Below are 27042 nucleotides of genomic sequence, written 5' to 3' on the forward strand. Positions count from 1 at the left end.
TTTCATGGCAACAGCCCAACAAAACGCATTTGTGACCATTAAGAAACAGCTCAAGCAGGAATCTTAACCCCTTTTGATGCACCCAAAAATATAGTAATCACTATTGTAAGTGGCAATGGCACTTGAATGAAGTCAAACACTTTTTAGGTGGTTTGGGTATCAAACATATTAGGATTTTTCTGTTCAATCGCCAGTCCAATGGTCTGGTCGAGAAAGCTAGCAATGATTAAGGGAGCGATAAAGAGATCTCTGAAGACTGGACTGACAGTGGAAGATGCAGTTAGAGACCTGGCTTGGGCTTATCGCACCACCATAAATGAATATATATTTTTTAAAAGTCACCTTGTTCAGTTATGTAGTGGCGTCTGGCTGGCTCTAAGTTGGTACCTCACTGGTTGAGGTAGTTTGTGAGTGTGAAATCTGAGAGTGAAAAATAATGGAATGAGTAGAGTGTGAGTATTGGGAAAGCTGACTGGGTGAAGGTGAAGCCTGGCAGAGCGTCAAGCCAGTTTTCCAAATTTAGGGGTCCCTACAAAGTTAAAGCTGCATTTGGGTGATGGGTGTAGATGGAGAACGGGCAAAAGGTGGAACTTAAGATGAGTTGCACTATATTAACAAGCATTTGCAATGCAATAGGTCTCGCTTTTGTGAAAGTTAGAGCTATTGGTGCTGTAAATGACAGTTTTTAGTTATGTTTTTGGTTTCCAAGCATTTTACCTTGCTGTTCCGTAACATGAAGCACTGGCAAAGCCAGAAAGAAACTATGCACTTTGTGCTTGTAGTTTTACTAAAACAACTCCAGTGACAGAAAAACAAGCCGGATGGCTGTCTAGATTATTAAAATGCTGTGTTGCAGCATTCACATGTGTTTCTGAAGTTAATCTTATCATGCATGTTATAAAATGACAACGTTAAAAATAAAAAGCAAACAAAATGTGCGAGTGATATTCTGATTAAAATTAGCAAATAACGTGCCTGATTCGCTCGAAAGCACTGGTTCCTGCATGTTATTCCGTATCCCAGCTGCAAAACTCAGGATGGCATGAGTAGGGGAAGAAATACTGCACGGTAAGAGTATACCGAAGGGAAGATTTACAATTTTTTCCACGTAGCGCAGTGCAGCAGCTAGAAATTACCTAAAATAAACCTCAGCCCTACGGACTGTCGAAATTTGGACATACATATTTAAATATTTCTTTTTGTCGTCTTTTATCTCGTTCTACCTTCACTTAAGCATTTCTCTGTATTCGTCCCAACTGTAAAGGAGCACTTCTCCAAATTATATTTTCTATTCATATTCCGAACAATGTAATAAAATTTAAAAAAAACCGACAAGTAGCGGCATTGGTGGCTGTAAATGATCCATTACAGTTGCAGGGCAAGATTACTACGGTGGGGTGAGGGACAACCCCTGCGCTTCCCCATCAACCACAACAAGGGCGTTACGTCACTCATGTCATCATCCGACTGATGTGATGGCCTTCTATTCTAGTTCTATATATGAGGACCTACATTGCATGACCTTGCAGTCTACTGCACTCGTCGTGATCTAGGAAACCATTTCATTTGCTTTATGAATTCACGTAAACAGGACAATGATACATGAAACAGAAACACTTTACTTTTGTACACTTCCCTTACACAAAATGCTCTTTAGCTCAACAGTTTATTAAATTAAGTGCGTGCAGTGCCTCCCACAGCATTATGAGCTCTCGAAGTGTCGAAACAAACCAAGAAGACAAAGAAACGAATGACACCGACAACTGGAAAATGACTACTTGATCTATACATTTATCAATAAGAAGAAGCACATGGCAAACCATCTCTATCACGCCCGTTGTTGATCTCACCAAATGCTTTTACAAGAAGAAAGAAAAACAAGCTATGTTCAGTTCCTGAGTACAGGGCCATTGTAAAATTCCCGTAATGACACTGCCAGGGGTGCGGGGGGGGGGGGGGGGGTGGCGTGTGTTGTGTGCAGGAGCACACTCTAACTTTCTCCTCCACGTGGATAAAAAGTACAGTCACCCAGACTCTCCTGCGAACAAATAAAAGGTGCAGCCAGTCACCCAGACTCTACCCTTCATAAGGATAAAAGGTGTAGTCACCTTGGCGCTGTCATCCACACGGATAAAACGTGAAGTCACCGTGGCCCTCTCCTCCATAGGGAAAAAGGTGGAGTCTTTGGCAACTTACTTAACTAGGTCTCGTTTCCAGCCCTGGTTTGAAGGCTAGGGCCATAGGTGACGTATGTAGGGGCACCAGGGGTTAAAGTCCAAGGGCAATGGGACAGAAGAGGGGCATATGGCCAAGTGGTCCCACGTCACAAACTCACCCCATCAGCTGGCCCTGGCTTTAGTTAACTCTGTCAGGGCGGGCTCGTCCGGTCCGCGGGTCTTATGGACAGAAACTACAAGACCCAGAATGCAACGGGGTTATAGTGACAAAAGAGAGTTAATCCTGGCAGCGGCAAGGGGTGCTTCGTGGGCGTCTCATCCCCCTAGCTCCTAATGGAAACTACAGAAACAGAGAGCAGAGGAGGGACTGGAGGCCGAGGGTGGGGGAGGGGAGGAGGAGAGGAGAGACAGGAGGGCTGGGGCCAGAGGCTGGGGAGGGTTGGGGTGTGTGTAGTGAGGGAGGGAGGTGACAGGACAGCTGGGGCCAGAGGGTAGGAGGGCTGTGTGTGTGTGTGTGTGTGTGTGTGGTGAGAGAGGGAGGTGACAGGAGGGCTGGGGCTGAAGGGTAGGAAGACTGGGGGTGTGTGGTGAGAGAAAGGACAGAAGACTGTGGGTAGACAATGCGGAAGCATTATAAGAGCACAGCAAGTTTATATTTAATTGCTTCTAAATTTAGAACTTGTGCAATTGTTGCCTGTTGGGCTCTGCAATAGCCAGATAACAGCCTTTTTCAATCGATCAATCAATCAGCACATTTGTAAAGTACACTACTCACCCTTGAGGGTCTCAAGGCGCAGGGGGTGGGGGGAGGAGGTGCTGCTACTGCTCAAACAGCCAGGTCTTGAGTAGCCTCCTGAAGGTCAGTAAGTCCTGGGTCTGCCGTAGGAGGATAGGGAGGGTGTTCCAGGTCTTGGCGGCAAGGTAGAAGAACGATCTTCCGCCGGTGGTCGCTCTTCAGATGCGGGTGACGATGGCGAGGGAGAGGTCGGCGGAGCGGAGCTGGCGGTTCGGGGTGTAGAAGGTGAGTCGTCTGTTGAGGTATGCCGGTCTGGTGTTGTGGAGTGCTTTGTGTGCATGGGTGAGGAGCTTGAAGGTGATCCTCTTGTTAACGGGGAGCCAGTGCAGGTCTCTCAGGTGGGGTGAGATGTGGCTGTGGCGAGGGATGTCGAGGATGTGGCATGCAGAGGTGTTCTGTATGCGTTGCATTTGTTTCAGGAGTTTGGCCGAGGCTCCCGCGTAGAGGGAGTTTCCATAGTCCAGCCTGCTGCTGAGGGCCTGGGAGACCGTTCTTCTTGTTTCGGTGGGGATCCACCTGTAGATCTTGCGGAGCATGCATAGGGTGTTGAAGCAGGAGAACGAGACGGCGTTGACCTACTTGGTAATTGAGTGTCGAGTCGAGGATCACCCCCAGGTTGCGTGCGTGGTCGGTGGGTTTCTGTGCTGCTCCCAGTGTGGTTGGCTACCAGGAGTCGTCCCAGGCTGACGGGGTGGAGCAGAGGATGAGGACCTCTGTCTTGTCCGAGTTCAGCTTCAGTCGGCTCTTCTCCATGCACTCGGTGACGGCCTTCATTCGTTCATGGAGGTTGGCTTTGGCGGTGAGGGGGTCCTTGGTGAGGGAGAGAATCAACTGGGTGTCGTCGGCATAGGAGATGATGTTGAGGTCGTGCAGTCAGGCGACGTGGGAGAGCGGTGCTATGTAGATGTTGAACAGTGTCTAGTTGAGGGATGATCCTTGGGGTACGCCACAGATGATCTCGGAGGCTTCGGAATGGAATGGGGGAGGCGGACGCTCTGGGTTCTGCTGGAGAGGAAGGAGGTGATCCATTCCAGAGCCTTGTCTCGGATCCCTGAGTTGTGGAGGCGTGTGCGTAGGGTGCGGTGGCAGACAGTGTCGAAGGGGGCTGAGAGGTCCAAGAGAACGAGGGCCACGGTTTCACCGTTGTCCAGAAGGGTCCTGATGTCATCGGTGGCAGCGATGAAGGCAGTTTCGGTACTGTCGTTGCTGCGGAACCCGGACTGGGATGGGTCCAGGATGTTGTTCTCCTCAAGGTAGCGGGTCAGTTGTCTGTTGACGATCTTCTCGATGACCTTCACCGGGAACGGGAGCATGGAGATGGGCCAGAAGTTCTTGGTCTCTCGGGTCCGCCTTGGGTTTCTTGCGTATTGCATTGATCTCTGCGTCTTCCAGCTCTCTGGGAATGTCGCGGTCTGGAAGGAGATGTTGATGACTTTGCGGAGATAAGGTGCGATGGTGGTGCTAGCTTTGCTGAAGATGTGATACGGGCACGGGTCTGACAGAGAGCTGGAGTGGATGGTGTTCATAATTTTGATGGTGTTGTTGTCGTACACGTTGGTCCAGGTGAGCATGGGGTCGATGCGGATGGTGGCCGGGGGTCCGAGCTGACGTTGGCTGTCAAGGCGGTCAGGTTGTTGAAGCTGTCGTGGATGTCTGCGATCTTGCGGTGGAATAAGGTGGCAAGGGAGTTGCACAGGTCTTGTGATGGTGGGATGTCGTTGGCACTGGAGCTGGGGTTGGAGAGTTCCTTCACGATGTTGTAGAGCTCTTTGCTGTTGTGTGCGTTATTGTCGAGGCGGTTCTTGAAGGAGGCCCTTTTGGCGGTTCTGATGAGGTGATGGTGTCTGCGGATGGCGTTGTTCTGGGCCTCATGGCTGTCCGGTGTCTGTTCGCGGTGCTATTAATTCTCTAGTTTCTGGCAGGTTTGCTTGGATGCCTGGAGGTCCGTGCTGAACCAGCTGGCTTTCTTGTCGGTGTGTCTGTTGGAGGGTTTCTTGATCGGGGCGAGAGTGTTGGTGCAGTCGTCGATCCATCGCCAGAAGTCGCGGGCGGCGGTGTCAGTGTCGGTAGGGTCGGCGGGTGAGCTCCGGGCGAGGGTGGTGGTAAGCTGGACATCGGTGACTTTGCTCCAGCTGCGGCGGGGGATCTGTTGAGTGCGGTGGTGCGTGGTGGGTTTCCAGAAGGTGAAGCGGATGCAGCGATGGTCGGTCCAGTGGAGTTTGGTGGTGTGACTGAAAGACGTGGGAGCTAGCAGAGAAGATGGGGTCGAGCGTGTGGCCAGCGGAGTGGGTGGGCGTTGTGACGAGCTGTCGGAGTCCGAGGTTGGCGAGGCTGTCGATCAGGGTGGTGGAGTTGGTGTCTTTGGTGTTCACGAGGTGGAAGTTCAGGTCTCCGAGGAGGAAGTAGTCTGTGGAGGCCATGGCATGCGTGCTGACGAAGTCGGCGATGGAGTCACTGAACTGAGGCCGGAGTCCGGTGGATGTCTGTAGACAAGCATTTCTCTGAGGGTGGTGTTGGGGTCCGTGTGGATCTGGAAGTGTAGGTGTTCGGCGGTGCAGAGGGTGTCGTCGGTGCTGGTCGAGACCCTGAGGGTGTTCTTGTGGACGATGGCGATTCCACCTCCTACTCCGTTGGTGCGGTCCCTGCGGGTGATCTTGTAGCCGTCCGGGATGGCTATGGCGATGTCGGGCGCGGAGGAGGCCTTCATCCAGGTCTCCATCAGGAAGGCGACGTCCGGGGTGGACGCGTCAATCAGGTCCCAGAGTTCGACGGCGTGTTTGCGTGTGGAGCGGGTGTTGAGTAGGATGCATCTGAGGTGGTTGCGTCCTTTCCTCGGCTGGCGGTTTGGCGGCTCTGAAGCTGCAGTTCCGGCAGGAGAAGGGTCCTTGGGTGCGCTGCGGGGCGGCCAGGAAGCAGGTGTGTGATCGTCCAGTGTTGAATGCGTGGAGGGTGCTGGCATCGTATTGGCATCGGTCGTCGTGGTGGTCGCGGGGACCAGGGGGTCTGGCGCTGGGCACGGTACAGGCACAGACGGGCTCCCCATTAGGCACGGCCGCGCAGCGGCGGCCATAAGAAGGGGATATGGGAGGGAGGAGCAGCTGGGAGGGGGAAAGGGTCGAATGGGCGTGCAGGGGAGCGGGGCCGCAGGGGATGCAGTGGCGGGAACGGAAAGCGGAGATGGGCGGAAAAACGCGGGGCACAATACAGGCTAAAAATGGAAAAAGCATACAACAAAATCAAGCAGAAGGGGGCACAGTGGGCAAAACGAAATTACACTGGCAACGAAGGTACAGAAGAAAAAACAGAAGGCAGACAGTCAATCATAAGGGGGCACATAGACTTACGGTTCCCCACTGGCCACCAGGGATAGGGTGCAGGTGGTAGCTTGCGGGTGGAGGAGGGCCTCGAACTCGCAGCAGCGAGGGTAGGGAGCAAGATACACGGGCACAACAGGTGGTGCTGTGCGGCGTGGGGAGCGACCTGCCTGAGACAGGGTCAAGGGTACTTTTTATCACTGCGGAAGTGTTTGCAAATAGTAACTCGCATACCTTCTGCAAATATAGTTATATAAGTAATTGAAAACGGATCTGACACATGTATTTGCCTTAGCAACCGGAATTAGGTAATTAATTGATATGGGATTAAGTGATTCGCCCAGAATCCCAGGATGATTGAGCTTCCCACCAGACTCGTACCTGCTTGCCCGTTGGCCGCCCTAGCTGCTAAGCAACACCCTACATGTAGAGATGGCCCATACAATATGAGGAGTTAGCCAATATTACAGTGCTCCTCTTTTGCACTGAATAGTCAGATAAACGATGTGCAGCGCGAAGTTGCAGCTATGTCAACAGAAGCATTTTTTTTTAAAGCCGCAACATGAGGTAATGGTGGGGGAGGGCACTGCACAGAGTAGGGCACTGCACAGAGTGCAGCGCGTGGCTGCATCTATGTGGAGAAAAGCATCAAAAAAATACGATATGACGTAATGGAGGAGAAGAGCACCGCACGGAGTGCTGTGAATGGCGGCATGTCCCTAAAAATGTTTCTCGACATGCATGCAGCTACGCGCTGTACTTCGTGCTTACTTAACAACGTCTCGTTTCCAGCCATGGTTTGAAGTAAGGCTAGGGCCATAGGTGATGTATGTAGGGGCACCAGGGGTTAAAGTCCAAGGGTAATGGGACAGAAGAAGGGCATATGCCCAAGTGGTCCCACGTCACGAACTCGCACCCTCAGCTGGCCCTGGCTTTAGTTAACTCTGTCAGGGTGGGCGCGTCCGGTCCGCGGGTCTTACGGATAGAAATTACAAGACACAGAATGCAACGGGGTTATAGTGACAAAAGAGAGTTAATCCTGGCAGCGGCAAGGGCTGCTTCGTTGGCGCCTCATCCCCCTAACTCCTAATGGAAACTACAGAAACAGAGAGCAGAGGAGGGACTGGAGGCCGAGGGGTTGAGGGTGGGGGAGGGGAGGAGAGACAGGAGGGCTGGGGCCAGAGGCTGGGGAGGGCTGGGGTGTGTGTGGTGAGGGAGGGAGGTTTACAGGAGGGCTGGGGCCGGAGGGTAGGAGGGCAGGGGGTGAATGTGATGAGAGAGGGAGGTGAAAGGAGGGCTGGGGCCGGAGGGTAGGAAGGCTGGGGGTGTGTGTGGTGAAAGAAAGGACAGAAGACTGTGGGTAGACAGAGCGGAAGCAATATAGGAGCACAGCAGGTTTATATTTAGTTGCTTCTAAATTTAGAACTTGTGCAGTTGTTGTCTGTTGGGCTCTGCGACGGACAGATAACAGCCTTTTTACTTTCATCACTGCGGAAGTGTTTCCAAATATTAACTCGCATACCTTCTGCAAATATAGTTATATAAGTAATTGAAAACTGATCTCACACATGTCTTTGCATTAGCAACCGGAATTAGGTAATTAATTGATATGGGATTAAGTGATTCGACCAGAATCCAAGGATGATTGAGCCTCCCACCAGACTCGAACCCGCTTCCATGTCGGCCGCCCGAGCCGTTAACCCACACCCTACATGTAGAGATAGCCCGTACAATATGAGAAGTTAGCCAGTATTACAGTGCTCCTCTTTTGCACAGAATAGTCAGATAAACGATGTGCTTGATCACAGCATGGCACATCGTTTATAAGAATTTGGCCAACCGCGGCTATATAATTGAGCACTGAGTTTAACGCGAAGTTGCAGCTATGTCAACAGAAGCATTATTTTCTTTTAAAACCGCAACATGAGGTAATTGTGGGGGGGGGCACTGCTAGGAGTAGGACACTGCACGGAGTGCAGCGCGTGGCTGCAACTATGTGGAGAAAAGCATTTAAAAAATACGATAAGACATAATGGTGGAGAAGAGCACTGCACGGAGTGCTGTGAATGGCGGCGGGTCCCAAAAAATGTTTTTCTCGACATACATGCAGCTACGCGCTGCACTTCGTGCTGTGCCCTACAGCACAAAGTGCAGCGCATAGCTGCATGTATGTTGAGAAAAGCATTTTTTTTTTAAATGCCTGGCGGAGGGTCCCGCACGTAGTGCAGCGTGTAGCTGCATCTATGTCTATAGAAGCATTTAAAAACAAGCAGTGACAGGCGGAAGGTGGCGGTCGGACGTCACAGCACAGGGAGAGAAGAGCACAGCACGAAGTGCAGCACGTAGCTGCATGTATGTTGAGAAAAGCATTTTTATTAAAACAGCAACATGAGGTAATGCCTGGGGGAGGACCCCGCACAGAGTAGGGCACCGATCTCTTGTCTTTATGGGGCCATGTGTTTAAACACATGGCCCCATAAAGATAAGAAAGTAATTTGCGACAGACGCAAAGCGGGCAACCGAGTCCGGCTCGGAGGCGAAAGGGCGTCTACAGAAAACCCTAATTTCCAATGGCAGGCCACCGTTTAGCATAAACAGTGACGCCAGCCAATGGAAATGATGGGGCGGGGCTTAAAGCCCTCTTCTGAAAGTCGTTAACAATAAATCTCGCGAGGCGAGCAGCGCATGCGCTGCCACCCCACACGAGACCTCAAAAGGAGGCAAGTGTAGTTAACAGCTAGATGAGCGTTGTAGGTTCTGATGTTGATGTCAGATGCAGATTTGATGGATGCTGGTGGGAGCGCTGCTAAGTTTCAGGAATGTGGAACTGGGAAGGAGTCAAAAAGTCCTAGTTCAATTAGTGAGCCTTGTGGGGATGAGTCATTGTTCTCCATTGAGGAGAACACATAAATAGTTACCATAATAGGTTAGGAAGACCACTCATTTGGTAGGAGATGATGTTCTCTAGACTGATCACACCACCCAAAGTGGGTTACAAAATGTTATTCTTGTTGCATCTCAGCTGGGACCTATATTTAATTCCTTTCTTCCCATGTGTCTGTCCCTGTACTTTCCTTCTGTTTTCCCTTTTTATTTCCCTTCTATTTTCTTTCTCATTGTGTTTTTAAAGAAAGGAGATATGTTGTAGCTTTAAGTTCTGATCGAACCATAAATGCTGAGAATGTTTCAGTATGTTATTTTCTGTAGTTCTATAAGAGTCAATTGGAATCTAGCTGGCTTCCAGGAGACATCACATGGCTCTTGCTGGAATGAAGACTTCACTTTCATTTATTTGTCTGTTCGATTATTACTATAGTCACAGTTGATGACTACCCTGTGAGGAACAGTCAATCACATAGAGAATCCCCAAACCATGCAGTAGGCCTGGGGTTAGGTGGGTCTATATTAAGGAGAATGTGCCCTTGTCAACATTATACTCCCAACTAGTTTAGGGCACCTTTCTTGAGTGCTAAGCTGAAAGCTATAGAATTACAAATCTCTAAAGTAATTTTTTTGATACTCACCACAGATATCTGCTGCCAGAGGAATTATTCCTAATACAGACACCCCCTCGGACACAGAGGGTTACAGAGCAAATGCTAAATATTGACATTCTACAAGCAGTGCTTTGAGATTGACATTCTACAAATCGGTGCTTTGAAAGGCACTCTTGGCTTTGTCTGTCTGCTTTGTCTGTTCCTGTGACAGTTATTATAAAAAGAAAAAAAGCAGTTATGCCTTAGTGGCCTCATCCCCTGACATCCAAAGGGGACATTTGGCTGTCAGTGTGTAATAAGGTAAGGCACAAATAATCTTTGCATTCTATATGTAGGTTTTCTGACTTTTTGCTTCTTATATATGTTGAACTTTCATAAGGCTTTCATTATGAACTCAACTTCTCCAAAAAGGACACTAATTGAATAAACATCATTTTTAAAATAAACTGCCTCAAATTTCTTATTTCTCTAGGACTTGGGCTCCACCTTGAGAATAAGAGTTAAAGCCAGGAGTGCCCAAGCTACAACGATGCAGGTTGGAATCTTTAAACTTGACTAATAACGGCTTAGCCTCAGATAAAGTCCTGTAGCAAGAATCTTATGGGAAAAGACCACATTGAGGGAACAAGGGTGAAATTAACTGTCAGTTGAATAGAGCCATGATTATAGTGTTGAGGACAAGTGGTTTGGGTATCTCTCCCATATCAGATGCGATAGAAAACCTTTCAAACAAATTTAAACTTTGGTATGAGTACCCACCTCTAGATCCTCGCGTGAAGTCCAAAAGGATAGAGATCTGAAGGTCAGAGGACACACCCTCATCTAGTGAGTTCACAAGTGCTTCATGAAGCGAATCCACCTAATACAGAAGAGCAACGGGTGATAAGTGCAGGCATGGAAAAAGGTGAAACAAATCACTGGGGCCCTTTAAGAAGGCAGAAGGGGAAACTAGACACTAGGATTGCTCCTTAGGGAAAGAAGGCAGTTTGGGCCTTTGTGGGTTGTTCGGGCAAGGCAGAAATGTTACACCCTAAGGTGACACCGAAGTAGAACGGGCATTGGTGGGGTCAGAACCAGCGAACACCTGAGAGTTGTAGAGACACAGTAGACACACTGGGGCTGTTATAGAAACAATTGTGGTCTGTAGAGGATTGTATTGATGGAATACCTAACTAAAATGTTCATGGACAGTCACAAGTATGCTAAATAAAAAGACTTAATAAGGTTTGGAAAAAGACAGGTGAAGGTACCTTGCAAAAAAAGCATAATCAAGTTACAACCGTGGTTGAACAGTGTAATGCTTAGGGGAACTCAAAGTGCATGGCATGGCACTGCAGGAGTGTTACTTTTGGGTGCTCCCAAGGCATCAAAGCATGTGATATAGTGTGCAGGCCACTGCTGAAAATGCGTCTGGGCGCTCAAAGTGTAGATTAACGTGCTACTTGGATGTTAAAAAACAAAACCAGGTGGCCTCAGGAAGATCGGAAAACTGGGTGCTGCAGGGCGATCTGAGCACACACTATGTGAATGTCAGGCTATGACAAGGAGGGTGCAAGACATCAACACGTAGGGAGATGTCTTGAGGTCAGAGTTTATGATGATACTAAAAAAATCAGAATCCAGATCTAAGTGCCACAGGAAGGCCACAGGCTAGACAAGAGTTCTGCAAAGAAGTCAGTTTGGGTACTGCTGTAGGGTTCACAGCACAAGATGGGGTACAGCTGGGGAATGGAAAATGTGCAGATCAAGGTCTTGTTTGGAGACCAAAGCACAGTTCCTGGACTGGCTGACAAAACAAAGGCTGGGAGTTTAGAAGGAAAAACTTAAAGGACAAGACGACATTCCATAAGCAAGGAGCTGGGTACAAGGGATCTAGGTGAGATGAGGGAGCTAGAGTACAACGTCGTGCTGTGCAAAGAGCAGCTGAGATGCCATTCAATCATGACCTATGAGCCTCATTCCACATCTTGTCAACTGTCTCTCGCCCAAGATCTTGGAGTCTCACTTCTTCATCCTACTGTTTCTTAAAGTCCCAAGTATCTCACTTTCACATCCTTTTCAAGTATCTAACCGTTGCTTTACTAAAATATCCAGTCAGACCTTCCCGGTTAACTCTACTTTAGGCTTGCTGTCTTCATTCATTGTTTAGATGGTTATTGGTCTCTTGCACTGCCGGGTAGCGTATTATTCCCTGCGTCACTCACCATCAGCTTCTGCATATGTTCAGAACTACAACCTCATGCCAAAGAACTTCAGAGTCTCACTGCTACTTGGCAAGTTCTTACCATCAAACCTATACTCTTTCTTTAAACTATAACAGGTGATCTAAGACTGTTATAATCTACTTATCTGGCCAGGTATCCTCCCTAACCCAGGTCTAAACCAATCCATATTCTAACACTCATTCCTATACCCGCCTAGCTCTACCCCAGGGTTTCACATTGCACCACACCTTGCCCATCTCATCAGCTCAAACTTACCTCCCTCACCCCAACCCAAGGTATCAATCTTTTTGTACTCTGATTTCTCAATCTTGAGTTTTGCAGACCCCCCTAACAGCTGCCAACTCTCACAGCCATAGATACATTCCACATTACATACCAATTCCTGCTCCATAGGGCCAGTGCCTAGGTACAGGGAAGCCATCACCACTCGCTTCTTAGCTGCCTTGATTTGGGCCTGTAGAGATGATAAAGCACAGAGTGTCAGTTCGGCTCATACTTTTAAATCATTAAAGATACACTTAGGACAACCATATGAAAGCCTGCAATCTGGAACACACCCAGTTCACCTCTGGATTGAAACGCTTAGCTATGCTAGTTCTGAATGTGATAACTTTTGGTTTTCTCCTCCTCCTAATCAGAGAAGCATCTTGATGGGACCGATACTAGTGATCAATATTGGCCCATTCACCACTGCCATAGAACACACCTGGAGGACCTCCAACATATTGTCCATTTTATTTGTTCATATCGATATCACACCTGAAGGTGCCTGTGGAGATTGTTCGTACTGGTGCCTCCAAGTGCATCCTTAATGTTAGTCCCACCATAGTCACAAAAGGAAGGGCTTAAGTATCTTGACCAGAACTCCATATTAGGATATCAAGTGAGCTAAAGGTCAATACAAGCCCCCCACAATCCACTGTCAACCAGAGTCTGCAATGACAAGACAACATAGCCTATATTAGGCACCTACTCCATCACGGAAAGAACTGGTAGGCCACTGGGTGTAAAATCTAAACTAGCCCCAATATCGCAGCTACGCCTGAACTACCTTCAGGTATTCAGCACAGACTGAAATTTCACTCTTGAAGTCTTCAAGAACCAGACTGCTAAGAGGAAGAAAGAAAGAAAAAGAAAAAACAGGAGTATAATGAACCACAGGCAGATGCGGATGGGACTCTTTTTCATAGTCCTACCTTAGATTGGAGCTCATCAGATTACACCACAAGGTGGAACAAGCATTGGCAAAGCCAATAGGTTTCACCAATGTAAGAGCTATTGGCTTTGCCAATGTCTTTTAACCATGTTGTACAGCAGAGTAGAGTGGAGCCGGGGAGAGTAGAGCAGCGTAGAGTGGCGTAGAGCAGAGAAGAGTAGAGTAGAGCAGCATAGAGTAGAGTGGGGGGGGGGCATAGAGCAGACTGGCGCACAATAGAGAGGCACAGAGTGCAGTGACGTAGAGTACAGTGGAGTAGAGCAGAGTGGTGTAGAATTTGCACATTGAGTGTCGTGCGACTGCTAGAAATAAATACCTTAATTACAAGAAATATCACGTGAGAAACCTTTTTTGCTGCTGCACATAGCATTTCTCTGGTTCCCAGGTCCGTCCCGGCTTTGCCGCTTGTGTGGAGAGAATCGTACCGCATACTTTTTAGAGACTACGGTGGCTGCCATTTTCTTGAGGTCAGCAGTATAGTTTCCAGATTTTCTCTCTAATCCCTAATTAAACAGCAGCCTTGCGCAAACGCATTAAAGGCAAGCCCATCCATGCCCGACCACCACCAGCTGTCAGGAACCCTGCTCCATTTGTGGTAGTGCGGTCAAGTAGTTTAGGCTTATCAGAGGAGTGTTGAGCATTTGTTGCACATAATCAATAAATGGTACATACACTCAAGAAGAAACCAGAGACCAATTTAAAAAATAACAGATTTTTATATAATTTTTGGATTCCAAGATCATCTGAATCAGGTAATTACTTTTGGAGTTATGTATTTTACAAAGAAACACTAAAATGCTCAAATAACGTTTTTTGAGGTATGACCCTCGAGGCGCAGTAATTCTATGGAAGGAAAGACAAGTACTGCATACCTAAACTTACAAGCCGTTGAAAAGAGTGGCCTTTAGGACTTAAGGTGCTTAGGGTCCAAGGTCCAAAGAACCACCAGCAGTTTGAGCTTACCTGCCCTGGTGTGTTGAGCGCTGCAAGGTTTTAACAAAAAGGCTGCAAGTGGAGACTTGAGGGCAAGTCCATCAGAACCCAAAGGGGAGCTTGACTCGTGAGGGTCTTTGGAGCAAGAGGACTGTTAGACCTGGCATACTCAGGGTGGTCTTCACCAGGTTTTTTGCCTTTTACCTCCTGTTTTTGTCTATTCTTTTTGTTAGCCTTAGGACTCTGAGTATTTCACCACTGTTAACTAGTGCTAAAGTGCATGTGCTTCTCCCCTATACATATTGACACTGGTGTACAGCCGATTGGCATATCGGTTGTACTGGCAAGTCCCTTGTAAAGTGGTATACCGTATACCATTTGTGGTACCTTTGCTAGGGGGCATTTCGCATGGAAGGCCTCATAATATCTGGCAAAGGCGTTTGCTATATCTATAGATGTATAATATGTTTGACCATCATCTGAATCTATCTGGGTTACCCATCTTATCTCCAGTTCTTTTTTGCTAAGCCATGCCAGTAAGTTGCCTGCCTCATTTCCAGCATCATATAGGCATTGGTGCATGGCTTGGATTGCCGCCTGCGTATCCTTCTGAGCTAGGGTCAAGTACTCCATGCAGAGTACTTGCATATTGCGCAGTAGTGAGGTGTCATTACTGGTAGAGGCTTGTTTTTCAATTTGGAGGATTTTTGCTTCAATTGCCTCCACTTCTTCCCTCTCTCTCTTTATTGTGTGTGATTATGTTCTGGGCTCTGTCTCTTAGGACTGTTTTGTATGCCTCCCAGAGTGTTGTGGCAGATTCTACTGATCCTACATTTTCCTTGAAATATAGTTCTGTGTCCGTTCTGATTTCTTAGGCTACTTTAGAGTTCCCAGGCTTCAAGTTTCCAGCCTTTCCTGTTAAGGTGGTTTTTTACCCACTGTGAGCCATAGAGGCGAGTGGTCAGAGAGGCCTCTAGCCAAATATTCTACTTTATGAATCTCAGTTACTTCTCCGGCTGGGGTACAAATATAGTCAATTCTAGAAAAGACTGTGTGCCTCTGAATAGAATGAAAATGCCTTGGTGTGGGGGCGTTGTCTACGCTAGACATCTGTCAGTCCTAGTCTTTCAGTGAACTGTTTGAGCTGCATGTCCTTGGGAGTACCTACAGTGCCGTGGTATGATCCATCTGGGGGTCTATGACATCATGAAAGTCTCCCCCTATTAAGTGGACATTTAAACCCGCCTGAAGAAGTATGTCTAAGTTTTTCTAGTGTTTGTTTTTGCAGTCTTGGGGGAGCATACAAACTTATTAGTGTGATGTCTTTTACATCCCAAATCCCTTGTACCACCACATATGTCCCACTGGGGTCTATCCACGTATGTTCCACTCTAAATGGCAGGGATATTCCTATAAGAATTGCGGCCCTTCTCGCGCCTGTGGAGAAGCCCGCGTTTGCTAGCAATTTATATGCCCCCCCCTTCCCAGAAATCCACACTGAGTGCCTTTCAGGTATGTTTCTTGGAGGAATGTGACAACTGGCTTTATTCTTTTGATGTATGTTGCTATATGAGGCCCCCTTTTACATTGCTTCCCAAGCCGTTTACATTCCAGGACAGGATAGATGAAGTGTCTTTACGGTGTGTCCCCAGGTTGCTCTCGTATATATCAACTGGCATTTATTGGAGTTTTCCTCATTCCTCTTACATTATAGTTTTGTTGTTGTTTAGGGATGCTGCCTGGTCTCTACTCTAACTAAACTGTTTGTGCCCAAGTACCCAAACTCCGATACCTCCCTGCCTGCCCCCCCCCCCCCCACTCTCTCCCACCGCCCACGCAAATTCCCCTATAGGTCAACATGACAAACTGCGTTGTGGATGGATTGGAGAGATCTGTTGCCCTCCCACCTCTAGCCCAAAATGTGTTCCTAATCTCCTATTGTCCCCGTTAACTGGTATTTGTTGACAAGTCAGGGGAGCGACTTTCAAGTCTATTATAAGTCTCTTCTGTTGTTGCAAGAAAGTCTGCATGGAGAAACAGAAAGAGAAATAGAAAAAGAAGAAACTGCAGGAAAAAGAAATGAGGAGAAATGCAAAGTGAATAATAAAAAATCCACACAAAGGGGGGGGGGGGGGGAAGGACTCTCCGCCAGCTTACTGTCCCCTTCGGCCCTCGATCGGTGCAGTTCAGATAATCTTTCCCCACTTCCGTCGTGTTGAATCTGTGATGCGGACTCAGGTGCCGCTGCACCTGGGATGGGTTCCTCCAAGAGGTTGATGTTTCGCAACAGAGGGTGATCACTGTCCAGGGCCGAAGATATTTGACGCTCCGTGTGTTCCGGGATATGCCGTAGTCTTATTCCAGTTCTGCATGTCTTTTCTTCTTCTTTGTCTCCAGATCGATTGTCTTCGGGATCTGAGGCCTGGTGTACTTAATCTGTAGTTTTCCTTCTCCTGTATGGAGCTACCCGTTTGGATTCTCCCGAGGAGCCTGTGTTGTACTTCAATTTCAGTCTTTGTGATCTCTGTCTTTTATCTGCAGCGGTACTGCTCCCAGAGGGTGTTGTCAGATCTCCCGACATTCGTTTAGGTGGGCGTGCCTCTATCTACTGCCATGACTCTTCTGATGTTTGGAAGATAAACGTTTTGGCTTGAAATATTACTTTTAATTTGGCCAGAAAAAGCAACATGTATTGTATTTGGAGGCTCCTTAGCTTTTCTTTCACTGAATCAAATGTCTTGCGTTGCTTTTGTACCTCACATGAATAGTACAGGAACACCATTATTTTGGTGTTTGCAATTCGGATCTCCCCCAGCCTCATTTCTCAGAGTATGAGATCCTGGTCTTGGTAGTTTAAGAAATGTGCAATAAGAGGTCGTGGCAGTGATCCAGTTGGAGGTTTCCGACCAGGTATTCTGTGGGCTCTCTCAGTCACAAAACAGGGGGAAAATTGCACGTTTGGAAGGAAAACCGTAAACCACTTATTCAGGAAGGCACGCGTCCCTTCAATAGCCTCTGGAAAGTCTATGAAGTGCAGATTGTTCCTGATCGAGCGATCTTCTGCGACATCAACCCTCCACGCCATCTCTTTTATGGCTGCCACCAAAGATGTGACTTCTTTTCGCAGGGTCTGGGAAGTATCTTCTACTTCTGATATTCTTTGTTCCGCCCGTGGGACTTTTTCTGAAATATTACGAAGTCATGGCGCAACAGATTGACGTCAATTCGGATTTCGTATATCTTGCCCTCCAGTGCTTCTCTGGAAGACTGAATCGCTTGTAATAATATTGTATTGTCCAGTATTTCTGCCATAGCACCTGCGGACGCAGGAGGGGCAGTCACAACCTTGGCAAACTTGTCCATTTTCCCCTGCCTTTGTTGATTCGGCTATTTATCTTTCGCCATCTGGCATGGCCTTAATAGTGTTTCGGTACTTTGCAGGTACCTACACTGTTCTATTGTTTCCTCAGGGGATGGTTCTTCTTAGCTCTGCAGTGATCCCACGCTTCCTTCTGTCTATGTATTTACGGATACGTCTATGCCTAGATGGCCAGTCCAACCCCCTTTTTAGGTCTCGCCTAGAGTTGCTGCGCACATGCGCAGCTCGCTCAGCGAGATTTATTGCAGATGAGTAGTTTTAGAAAAGGGCTTCAAGCCCTGCCCCTTATTTCCATTGGCTGGCGTCACCGTTTATGGTAAACGGTGGCCTGCCATTGGAAATTAGGGTTTTTGGTGGACGCCCTTTGGCCTCCGAGCCGGACTCATTGGCCTGCTTTGCATCTGTCGCAAAGCAGTTCCTTATCTTTATGGGGCCATCTGTTATAAACACATGGCCCCATAAAGACAAGAGATCTCCAAGCTCCGGCTGCAGCGCGGTCCTCCTTTCACTTTCGGGACCGCGCTCGTTTATGAAAGCAAGCTGTCTGGTTCTTGGATTTTTTTTTTTTACCGCACCATTTATATCTGAAGACTCTGCTTTATTATGATTGGAAGGCCGCTAATGAGATGTGCACAGCTGGGATTAATTTTGTACGCAATGCACGAGGCCTGAACTGAACTCAAGCGTGCGACGGGAACTTACCGAGGGCCGCACGGAACAACAATACGTCACGTCCGTTACACTCCAGCAGCAACAATTAATCTCGCGCCGAGGTGTGCCTGCTGCAGCACGCGCTAGTGCGCATGACAGTAAAAGAAGGACGAATTGTATTTCAAGAGTGTGCCAGAATTTATGTTTTCTTCACATTAAGCAACGAGCAGCCACACACTTTGCCCACCGCACCATCTCTTCCGCAGAGCAAGTTCTGAAGCCCACCTCAAAAAGTAACTCATAAAAACACATATGGTTGTTGTCTATGAAGCGCGGGCGTTATTTATGTTTACGCATCCCAGAGTCCACTCTCACCGTGAAACTGTCACCTACAGATGCCATAGTTCTCTCTACGTCACGTGGCCTGCTTTCCAAGAATGCCCTGGACTCGTGTTGCCGCTTCCGCCTCCCCATTCTGCAGATTTCTCCTTTCCAGTCGAGTTCTGCCCTGCATGCACAGCGCGTTGCTGGCGCTGCGCCTGCTCTGCAAACACCTCCGTTAATGCGTATTCCTCGTTACCCTCGGAAATGACCCCACTGCTGAAGAGCAAGCAAGGCTCCAGAAGGAATGCTGAGATTACACGGCTCACCAGGGCGCGGCAATAGTGCAAGATAAAGGACACTCCTTACGGGTGAACATCGTGTATTTCCTCTCAACCAAGATGCAATAAGTTAACACTGATCACTGCCAAGTGGTGCACTACAAGACCCAGAGGGGTGGCCTGGCGTCTTTTGGGCTCTGACATACATAGACTGGTTGTGCTAGGCCCCCTCTGTGCCTGGACAAAGCCCTGGCGTATCCTTGAGGAAAGAAAGCATGCTATATTCCGTGGGGCTTTCACCGGTATCCACCTCCCAGCAAAAAGTGTCTCTGGGCTCTAGAGTTCTTCCCATACCCTAAGGCAGCTTTAAGTCAATTTCACAAAAGTTCTAAAGTCTGTTTTTGATGATAAACCCATTAGCACCAACTCTGACTCTGCTCTACCCCAAGAGACACAAAGCCTGCACTGAGAGCTGCCTTTCTGCTGGACCCAATCTCTTCTAGTATAACCCCCATCCAATTACCTACCCAGATACGCCACCCCCTGCCGCACTCGCCACAACTTGTTGACTTCCTGTTTGTTTTTTATCTTGATGTTTTTTTGGAATTAAAGTAGAATTACGGCTGGAATTTTTTTTTGACATTTTCTTTTTTCGTGTAACCTGTGCAATGTGCTGTTCGCTTTCAACACTACTTTTTTATGAGACTTACTGCTAGAATTTTGTGGGTGGCTATCTTCTTGCTTGATTGTGCTAGTGTGGAAACCAGATGCCTGCACAGCGACCTGTTTAACTCCCTGTGGTTAGGTAATATTCAACAGCAGAAAATGTGGATCAGTTTAAACATAGTAGTGAGGTGCGCTTTCACATGTGCTCATTTTGTAATCTCCCATGGCGACACCCCAGGTTACGTGTGTTGTTACTCGGTAGGCTTCAATTAGTCCTAGCACGGTTTTCTAAAATAGTTTGTCCTGTCTGCTGTTGCAGGCAAGACACGCTCTCTCCTAACACTTTAAAAACAAATTAGAGCACACGTTTGCAATTCAATAGGTCTCGCATTTGCAAAAGTTTGAGCTATTGGCATTGTAAATGGCAATGCCTTTTATCTGTTTTAAAAACCACGCATAAATAAAAGGCATTCTCATTCACAATGCCGATAGCGCAAACTCTCGTAAATGTAAGACCTATTGCATTGCAAATGCTTGTTTGTTTGTTTTGGGGTGGACTTCACCACAGCTGATATCTTCGGCCAGGGCGCTATTTTGTGACCTTCACTCTGGTTCTCGGTTTCCGCGATTTGAATTCCGCGTCTTGTGGGGCCTCCGGCCGCAGTCTGTGCGCTTGTCAGTCGTTGCCCCCCCAGCAGTGCTCCTGCTTATTGTTTAATGCTGGCTAATGCCTAGGGAGGGGCCCCCGTGCCTCACTTTGCTTATGGTCATTGCCGTACTGCCAGTCCCTTGCCAGTGTGTGGGTCTCGTGCCTGCTGTCAAGTGCCCCCTCTCCCTGCCTCCAAGATCTGGGCATCTCCAATTAAGCTCCGGTCCCCTGTGCGGCACTCCGGCCTCCATGCTGCTTAGCTCTGCTGCAAGGCGTTTAATAGCGGGACCTTTTCCAGGGCGAGAGCCAATATCTATAGGGGCCTTATTTTCTTTAAGGGGGCAGTGCTGTTGCTTGTTTGGGGGCTTCTCAAGCCACTTCCCAGGTGCCCCCCCCCCTCATTCCAGTTTTGGACCCTCCCTGGCTGGCATGGGAGGCCCCGGACCAGCTGCTCCTCTCTCACCTCTGGTTCAGCTGTCAGGCCAGTGTCGCTCTTCACCCCGGGACAAGGCAGAATCAATCTTGCCCCCGACTCCGCTATGTCGATCCAGGCTGCTTCTTGCATTCACTGCAGGGTCTGGGCTGGCCCTCTGCCCGGCACGAGTCTCTGTCGTCATCGCCCTTCACCACCACCCCAGGTTTCACCCGGTGTTTAGCCTCTGTGCGGAGGTTGGGGGGGGGGGGGGGATTTTAGGATCTCCTCCGCAGTCTCGTGCCCTCGAGCCGGAGCCCGTCACTGCCCGGCCATGTCCTGGACCCCGCTCAGTCTGTCCTGAGGCCCGGAGACGTCTGCAGACCAGTCAAAGACCCAGCTCCCTGTGCCGCCTGTGGATGTCGGGCTGTAGCCGAGCCTCAGTTCTCTGTAGGGGGGCCTCAGGAGCCGCCCCCTCCACCTACGATGCTTCTCCTTTTTGGGGGTGAACAGCGATCTGGCTCGGCACCCAGCCTTTGCTTGTCTCCTTCTCTGGGCCCCGAGCGGGTCCCCTGGCCAGCCTGATCTCTCAGCAGCACAGTCCCACAACAACGTGTCGGGTGCTGCAGGGTACACAATTCTGCGAGGGGGGTGTCAAACGTCTTTCCCTCGGGGGGTATTATGTCCTTCGGCTGTCCAGCCCGACGGCCATTCCACAGGTCTCTCTCGCTCAGTGTAGCCTCGTAGGCTTGTAATCCAGCGCCATTTACTCTCTCGGGCACTCCTCCCTCTTTCCAGGCTTATCTTGGTATGTGCCGGCTATTTCCTCTGCACCGGCAGTCGAGTCTCCGGCGTTGTCGTTCGGAGGCAAGGTTTCTCGTGGAGAAAGGATTACGGCAGGATTATCGATGGGCCTCCAGAGCACTGGTCGACACGTCTAGTCTGCCATGCTGCTGGCCAGGCCCCCTCTTCAGCTGTGATTTGTTTCAGAGAGGAGTAGCTTTCTCATGTTTCATATGTTTGAAATGGTAATGATAAACCCTCCTTACTGATGAAGTTGGATTGAACATTACTATTTTAGAAATGCCACTGTTAGAAAGTGGACATTTCTCTGCACTTACTGCTTTGTGTGCCTGACAACCTGTCTCCAATACACGTCTGGGGTGGGTGTCAGCTACGCTTTGTACATTCCCTCTAGACAGCCACAACACAGGATCGGTGAGTCTGAGTACCCTACATACATCTGCATTTTGAAGGCCTTGGCTGGGCAGGATTGAGGAGAGGGGCTAACACTTCACTTGAATAGGCTGTGTCCTGTCCCCACATGAAGGACTGATTAAACACCAAAGAAAGCCTGGCAGACAAGACTGGACTGAAAGGGATCCTAGTTCACCACAAAGGCCTGCTTTGAAGTCACCCTCCACATAAAGGGAACTTTTGGGTAGAAGTACTGGGTCTCTGATCCCCTAAAATCAGAAATTTCTGGATCTTAAACCAAACCTCTGTCAGAAGGACTGCTGTGCTGTTTAATGGACTCATCTTTGGACTGCTGACTTGGAAGGCGTGCTTTCCTCTTGTTTTGCCTTGCTGCTCTCAGACTCTGCTGAAGGAGAGCTAGACTCTGCCTTCTCTCCAAGTGATCTCTAAGGACTTGTTGGCTTGCCTCCTGTTGCTTGAAACTCAGGGATATCGAAGGCTCTATCCCGCTACTGTGCCTGGCTCACTGGAAGTGGCCCAGATACTTGCAACATGGATTTTGATGGATCTCCTCTCTATCTGTAACAGAATCAGCACATCAACCCAGTTGTGGGAGTAAAATTGACACATTGCATGGAAACCAGCACTTTGTCTACAGAGATCGACGCATCTGTCAGCGTATTGCCGCCGCTGCAACTTCAGGACTTGATGCATCCCCTCAACTGCATGGCATAATCTAACACATTGCTGGACACCTCTCGACTACAGCACCTGTCTTCGAAACTGATGCATTGCCTTCACTTCGGGGAGAAGATAGGAGAATCTCGTTGCTTGCGACCAGGCAAGGTACTTGTTCACTGGGGCCTGAGTGGATCGTGTAGCTAGCATGCACTCCCACGAGGTCAGGCCGAATTTTGACTTTGCTACAGTCCAGCGCAACCTAACATAACATTTTGTAGAGCTACTTGCTTCTTAGCGCTTTACTGAATTAATTCCTTTAAAATTCAATATCTCAACTTCTATGAATTGGATGCATGCCATTTTGGTCTTGTTTGGTTCAAAATATAATAATCTATTTTTCTAAATCTGTGTGGAGTATTTTTGTGGTGTATTCATTGTGCTACTGTGTGTTGCACAAACACTTTACACATTTCCTCTTTCGATAAGCCGGACTGCTCTGTGCTAAGCTACCAGAAGATGACCATAGGTTATTTGTTTAGTGTGTATCTAGCTTACCCTGACTAGAGTGGTGTTTCCTGCCTGGCCGCATACCTAAGTTAACCAGAATCCCATTTCTAACAGAGGCGTTTGGGCGGCTGTCCACTTGTAATTGTAATTGTAATTGTAAAAACACTTATATAGCGCATGGCTACCCGTAGGCATCCCAGCGCTCTTGGAGAGAAGCAGTGACCCTAGGCTGATCCGATCTGCAATCCTACTAAGAGCTGGTTTTGGGGAATAGAAAGGTTTTTAGTTTCTTCCTGAACTGAAGAAAAGTCCGTTCCTGCCTCAAATTACCTGGGAGGGCATTCCATTCTCTAGCGGCTTGCAGAGAGAAAAGTCGACCGCCCGATCGTGCTCGTTTTATTCTGGGAATGATTGCCAGATTATGTTCGCTCGAGCGAAGGTTGCGTTGGGGCTTGTAGGGACTTATCAGGTTTTCCAGAATGGAGGGACCTTCTCCATGCAGGATCTTGTGGGCGATGCATAAGGATTTAAAAAGCACCCGTTCCCTCACCGGGAGCCAGTGAAGAGATCTTAATGCTGGCTTCGCCGATACATACCGACTGGTTCCCGTCAGAGTTCTGGCAGCATAATTCTGCGCCACTTGTAGGGTCTTATAGGTGGATACCGGTGCCCCAAGATAAATGGCATTCCCGTAGTCAATACGGGATAACACCAAAGACTGAACTACGGTTTTCCTTGCTTTTTCAGGTAGTAGGGGCAGGGCTTTACGCAGTGACTTAAGTATCCCATGGCAGACTGCAGACGTCTTTCTGGCCTGCATATCAAAAGACAGGGCGTTGTCAAGCCAAAAGCCTAAACTCTTTATTTCCGGCTTGGGCGATGGTCTGGCACCCATGCACGCCGGCCAAGTTAGGCTTTCGGGAATATCCTGTTTCCCCAGGAGCATCAGCTCAGTTTTTCCTGCATTGAGTCTGAGCTGAGACACGTGCATCCAATTTACCACCACCTCCAAACAATTGGCTAGGTTGTTCGGGGGGGCATCTGTTTGCTGCAGGGAAAACACCAGCTGGGTGTCGTCCGCGTAGCTTATTAGCTGGATGCCAAACGGGGTTACTAATTCCGCCAACGGGGCCATGTAAACGTTAAACAGTGTGGGGCTAAGGGATGACCCCTGTGGAACCCCACACTGTAACGGAAAAAGGCGGGAGCAATTGTTTCCATCAAACACTTGGAAATATCTTTCCTCAAGGAAGGATCTCAGCCATTCCAAGGCTTTCCCGGTTATTCCGACATTTCGGAGTCGCGACAGCAACAGGTGATGACTTACTGTATCGAAGGCGGCACTGAGGTCCAGAAGGATAATGGCCGCGCTGCCACCAGCGTCCAAGATCCCTCTGGCCTCTTCTACCACCCTCAACAGTGCCGTCTCCGTGCCTTGTCCCTTCCTAAAACCCGTCTGGGATGGGTGGAGAAGCTTGTATTTTTCCAGAAATGCCGCCAGTTGGATATTTATCAGTTTTTCGGTTAATTTCCCCATCCCAGGTAACAAGGAAATCGGGCGATAATTCGCCAGATCTTCTGGGTCAAGGTTCGGTTTTTTGATCAAAGATCGCACCATGGCCAGCTTCCATCCCTTTGGTACTGTAGCCAATTCCAGGGAGAGGTTAACCATATTGATTACCGATTTACTAATAGTTGGAAGTATCTGATTTAGTATTGTCATGGGAGCTGGATCTCGTGGGGATCCACTTTTTATACTCCTCATCAAAGAGAGGAGCAGCTCTTCCGTGAGGGGGGCAAACTCCGTAAGTGTTGGACAGTTGGTTTTGTCTTCAGAAGGAGGCGCCCTGTAGTGTGAGGCCGAATCCAGTACCGGGATCGTCTCTAGAATTTTAAGTATTTTCATGTGAAAAAAATTAGCCATATCATCACACCTGGTGTCCTGCTCATCTGCTTTTGTGGGGGGGTCTGGAGTTTTCGTTAAAAGCTTTACAATCTTGAACATTTCCCTAGGGGCATTTGCGGCGGATTCGATTTTATTTGCAAAAAATGCCGTTTTGGTGGCAGTAAGGGTGGTTTTATATTTCTTCAATGTGGCTTTGTAGTTAATCTTCCTTTCCACACTGAAATCCTTCCGCCAGTGGCGTTCTGCCCTTTTACATTCCTGTTTTAATGATCTTAACTCTGAGGTGAACCATGGATGTTTCAGCTCTCCCTTCCTAATTGTTAAGGGTTTTTTCGGTAAGACCTTATCTAGGGAATGGGTAATCCACTGATTAAAACTGTTGACAGCCCCATCCAGATTAGAATTATCCGGTGGTTTAGTGCTTTCTAACAGTCCCTTCCACTCATCCATGTCAAGTTTTGTCCAGGCTCTTATAAGTCCTCTATTCGAAGAAGTATTAGTGGTCATCCTGGAAATTTTCCAGTTAAAAGGAATCACCGAGTGATCCGACCAGGGGACAGGGTAGGGTTCCAGGACTGTTACATTCTCCATGTTGGTAAAAATGGGATCAAGTGTGTTTCCTGACTTATGCGTAGGGCATCGAACCTTAAGATTAAGATTGTAACTCTCTAAATCTTTTTCTAGGTCATTCGCTGTCCTATCTCCTGGCTTATTGAAATGGAGATTAAGATCTCCTAATAGCAGGAAATTCGTGACCGTACAGACCCCTCCTATAACTGCCTCCAACAGGCTTTCATGAAATCCGCCGAGGGGGCCTGGGGGTCTATATATCAATATCCCTGTTACCGAGCTCTCACATGAGGGGTGGAGGGTAAAATGTGTGCTTTCGCATCCCTGGATCCCTGTGTCCTGTAATCGACAACTTATACTCTCCCTATGGATAATTGCGATCCCTCCTCCTGCCCTCCCTGGACGATCTTTGTGTTGTACTGTGTATCCTGGGGGCAGTGCCTCGACCAAATCTGGGCCAGAATGTTCCCCCAGCCAGGTCTCTACAAGGAGCAGGACGTCAAGATCTCCGGAGGAAATTAAAAGTGAAATTTCCTCCTTATGTCCAGGCAGGGAGCGGCAGTTCAATAAAGCCATCCTCAAGATCAAAGTCTGATTAGACTCCTCGAGGACCTGTTCTGATGCTTGAAAAGGGCAGTGATTACATGCTCGACGGCCTTTCGTCAGATTTATCGTGTGTAGGCATCGGGGGATGGTAGATCCCTTAAATGCTAGAAGGTCATCACGGGTATACACTCTTACCTGAACAGAGTTTCCAGGCCCAAGGCCCGATCGTGCGCGAACGGGCGCAAACGGGCTTTCCTCTGGCGCTCCTCCGGCGCGACGCTGCGCGCGTACGCTGCGCGCTCGCATACTAAGCCCCTAAATAGCGTATGGCAGAGAACCGGCGTCAGCACTAGACCGCTAACCCCAGAGGCGTCTAGGGAGCGTCACGAACCCACAACCAAGATGGCGGTCGGGAGAGAAAGCAGCGTGGAATCACCCAAATGGTGAGTCTTGAGTATCTCGTTTTTAAGGTGCAAGCAGTGCGGACATCAGGGGGGAGAGGGAAGAGTTGATAGACTTGCACTGGAGGCTCTCATTGTTCTCGGTCTTGGCCTGAAGAGGCAATGAAAATGGGCAGCAGGGCCACTCTGTGTGAACCTGGTCGGTCCTGATGTCCCTCAGTGGGCAGGTTGGTTTTGGCAGTGGTGGTATCCGGACTGTGCACTCAACAAGCCTTGGTTGCAGCAAATGCTCCGGTACCCAGGGTATTGGTGCAGAGGGGGCTGCTGGAGGGTCTAGCATCTCGAAATTCTTTGGAGACACAGAGCTGAACTCTTGGAATCATGGTGACTACCTCCTGGTTAGATGCTCCATCGGTGGTCCAGATGGCTACCAAAACAAAGAGCCGGACAAGTGCGGTCAGTGCCTGCAGATGTAGGGGATTGGCTCCTCCACTCCAGAGGGAAAGGCCAAGTGGTTGTTGAAGCACTGGACAGACTTCCAAGGTTTTAGGGATGATTTTTAGCTTCTGGACAAGTTGGTCCGGCAATTGTCGAGGTTACCAGTAGCCAAGCAGGGTTTGGCACCAATTTCAGAGTAGGTCCTTGCGGTGTTAGCTCTTCTTTGTCCTTCTTCGGTTCCCAGGAAAGCAAATCTGAAACTCTGGTGTCAGGGGGAAC

General features: G+C 48.6%; 1 protein-coding gene across 2 annotated transcripts in view; it reads right to left on the minus strand.

The window, feature by feature from the left end:
• The window catches only part of PGS1 (phosphatidylglycerophosphate synthase 1), a 747017-nt gene that overhangs the window by 509589 nt on the left and 210386 nt on the right, over positions 1 to 27042 (minus strand). For both annotated transcript variants that reach the window (XR_014966596.1, XM_085617472.1), the window contains exons 3-4: positions 12386 to 12463; positions 10544 to 10643 (exon numbers count right to left, since the gene is read on the minus strand). Coding sequence is in view for 1 of the 2 variants with exons in the window: in XM_085617472.1 (XP_085473598.1) it covers positions 10544 to 10643; positions 12386 to 12463 (178 nt within the window). In the remaining variant the exon portion in view is untranslated. The remainder of the gene's footprint in view (positions 1 to 10543; positions 10644 to 12385; positions 12464 to 27042) is intronic.

Source organism: Triturus cristatus, chromosome 7 (genome assembly GCF_964204655.1).
Source record: "Triturus cristatus chromosome 7, aTriCri1.1, whole genome shotgun sequence".
Classification (NCBI taxonomy): Eukaryota; Metazoa; Chordata; class Amphibia; order Caudata; family Salamandridae; genus Triturus; species Triturus cristatus.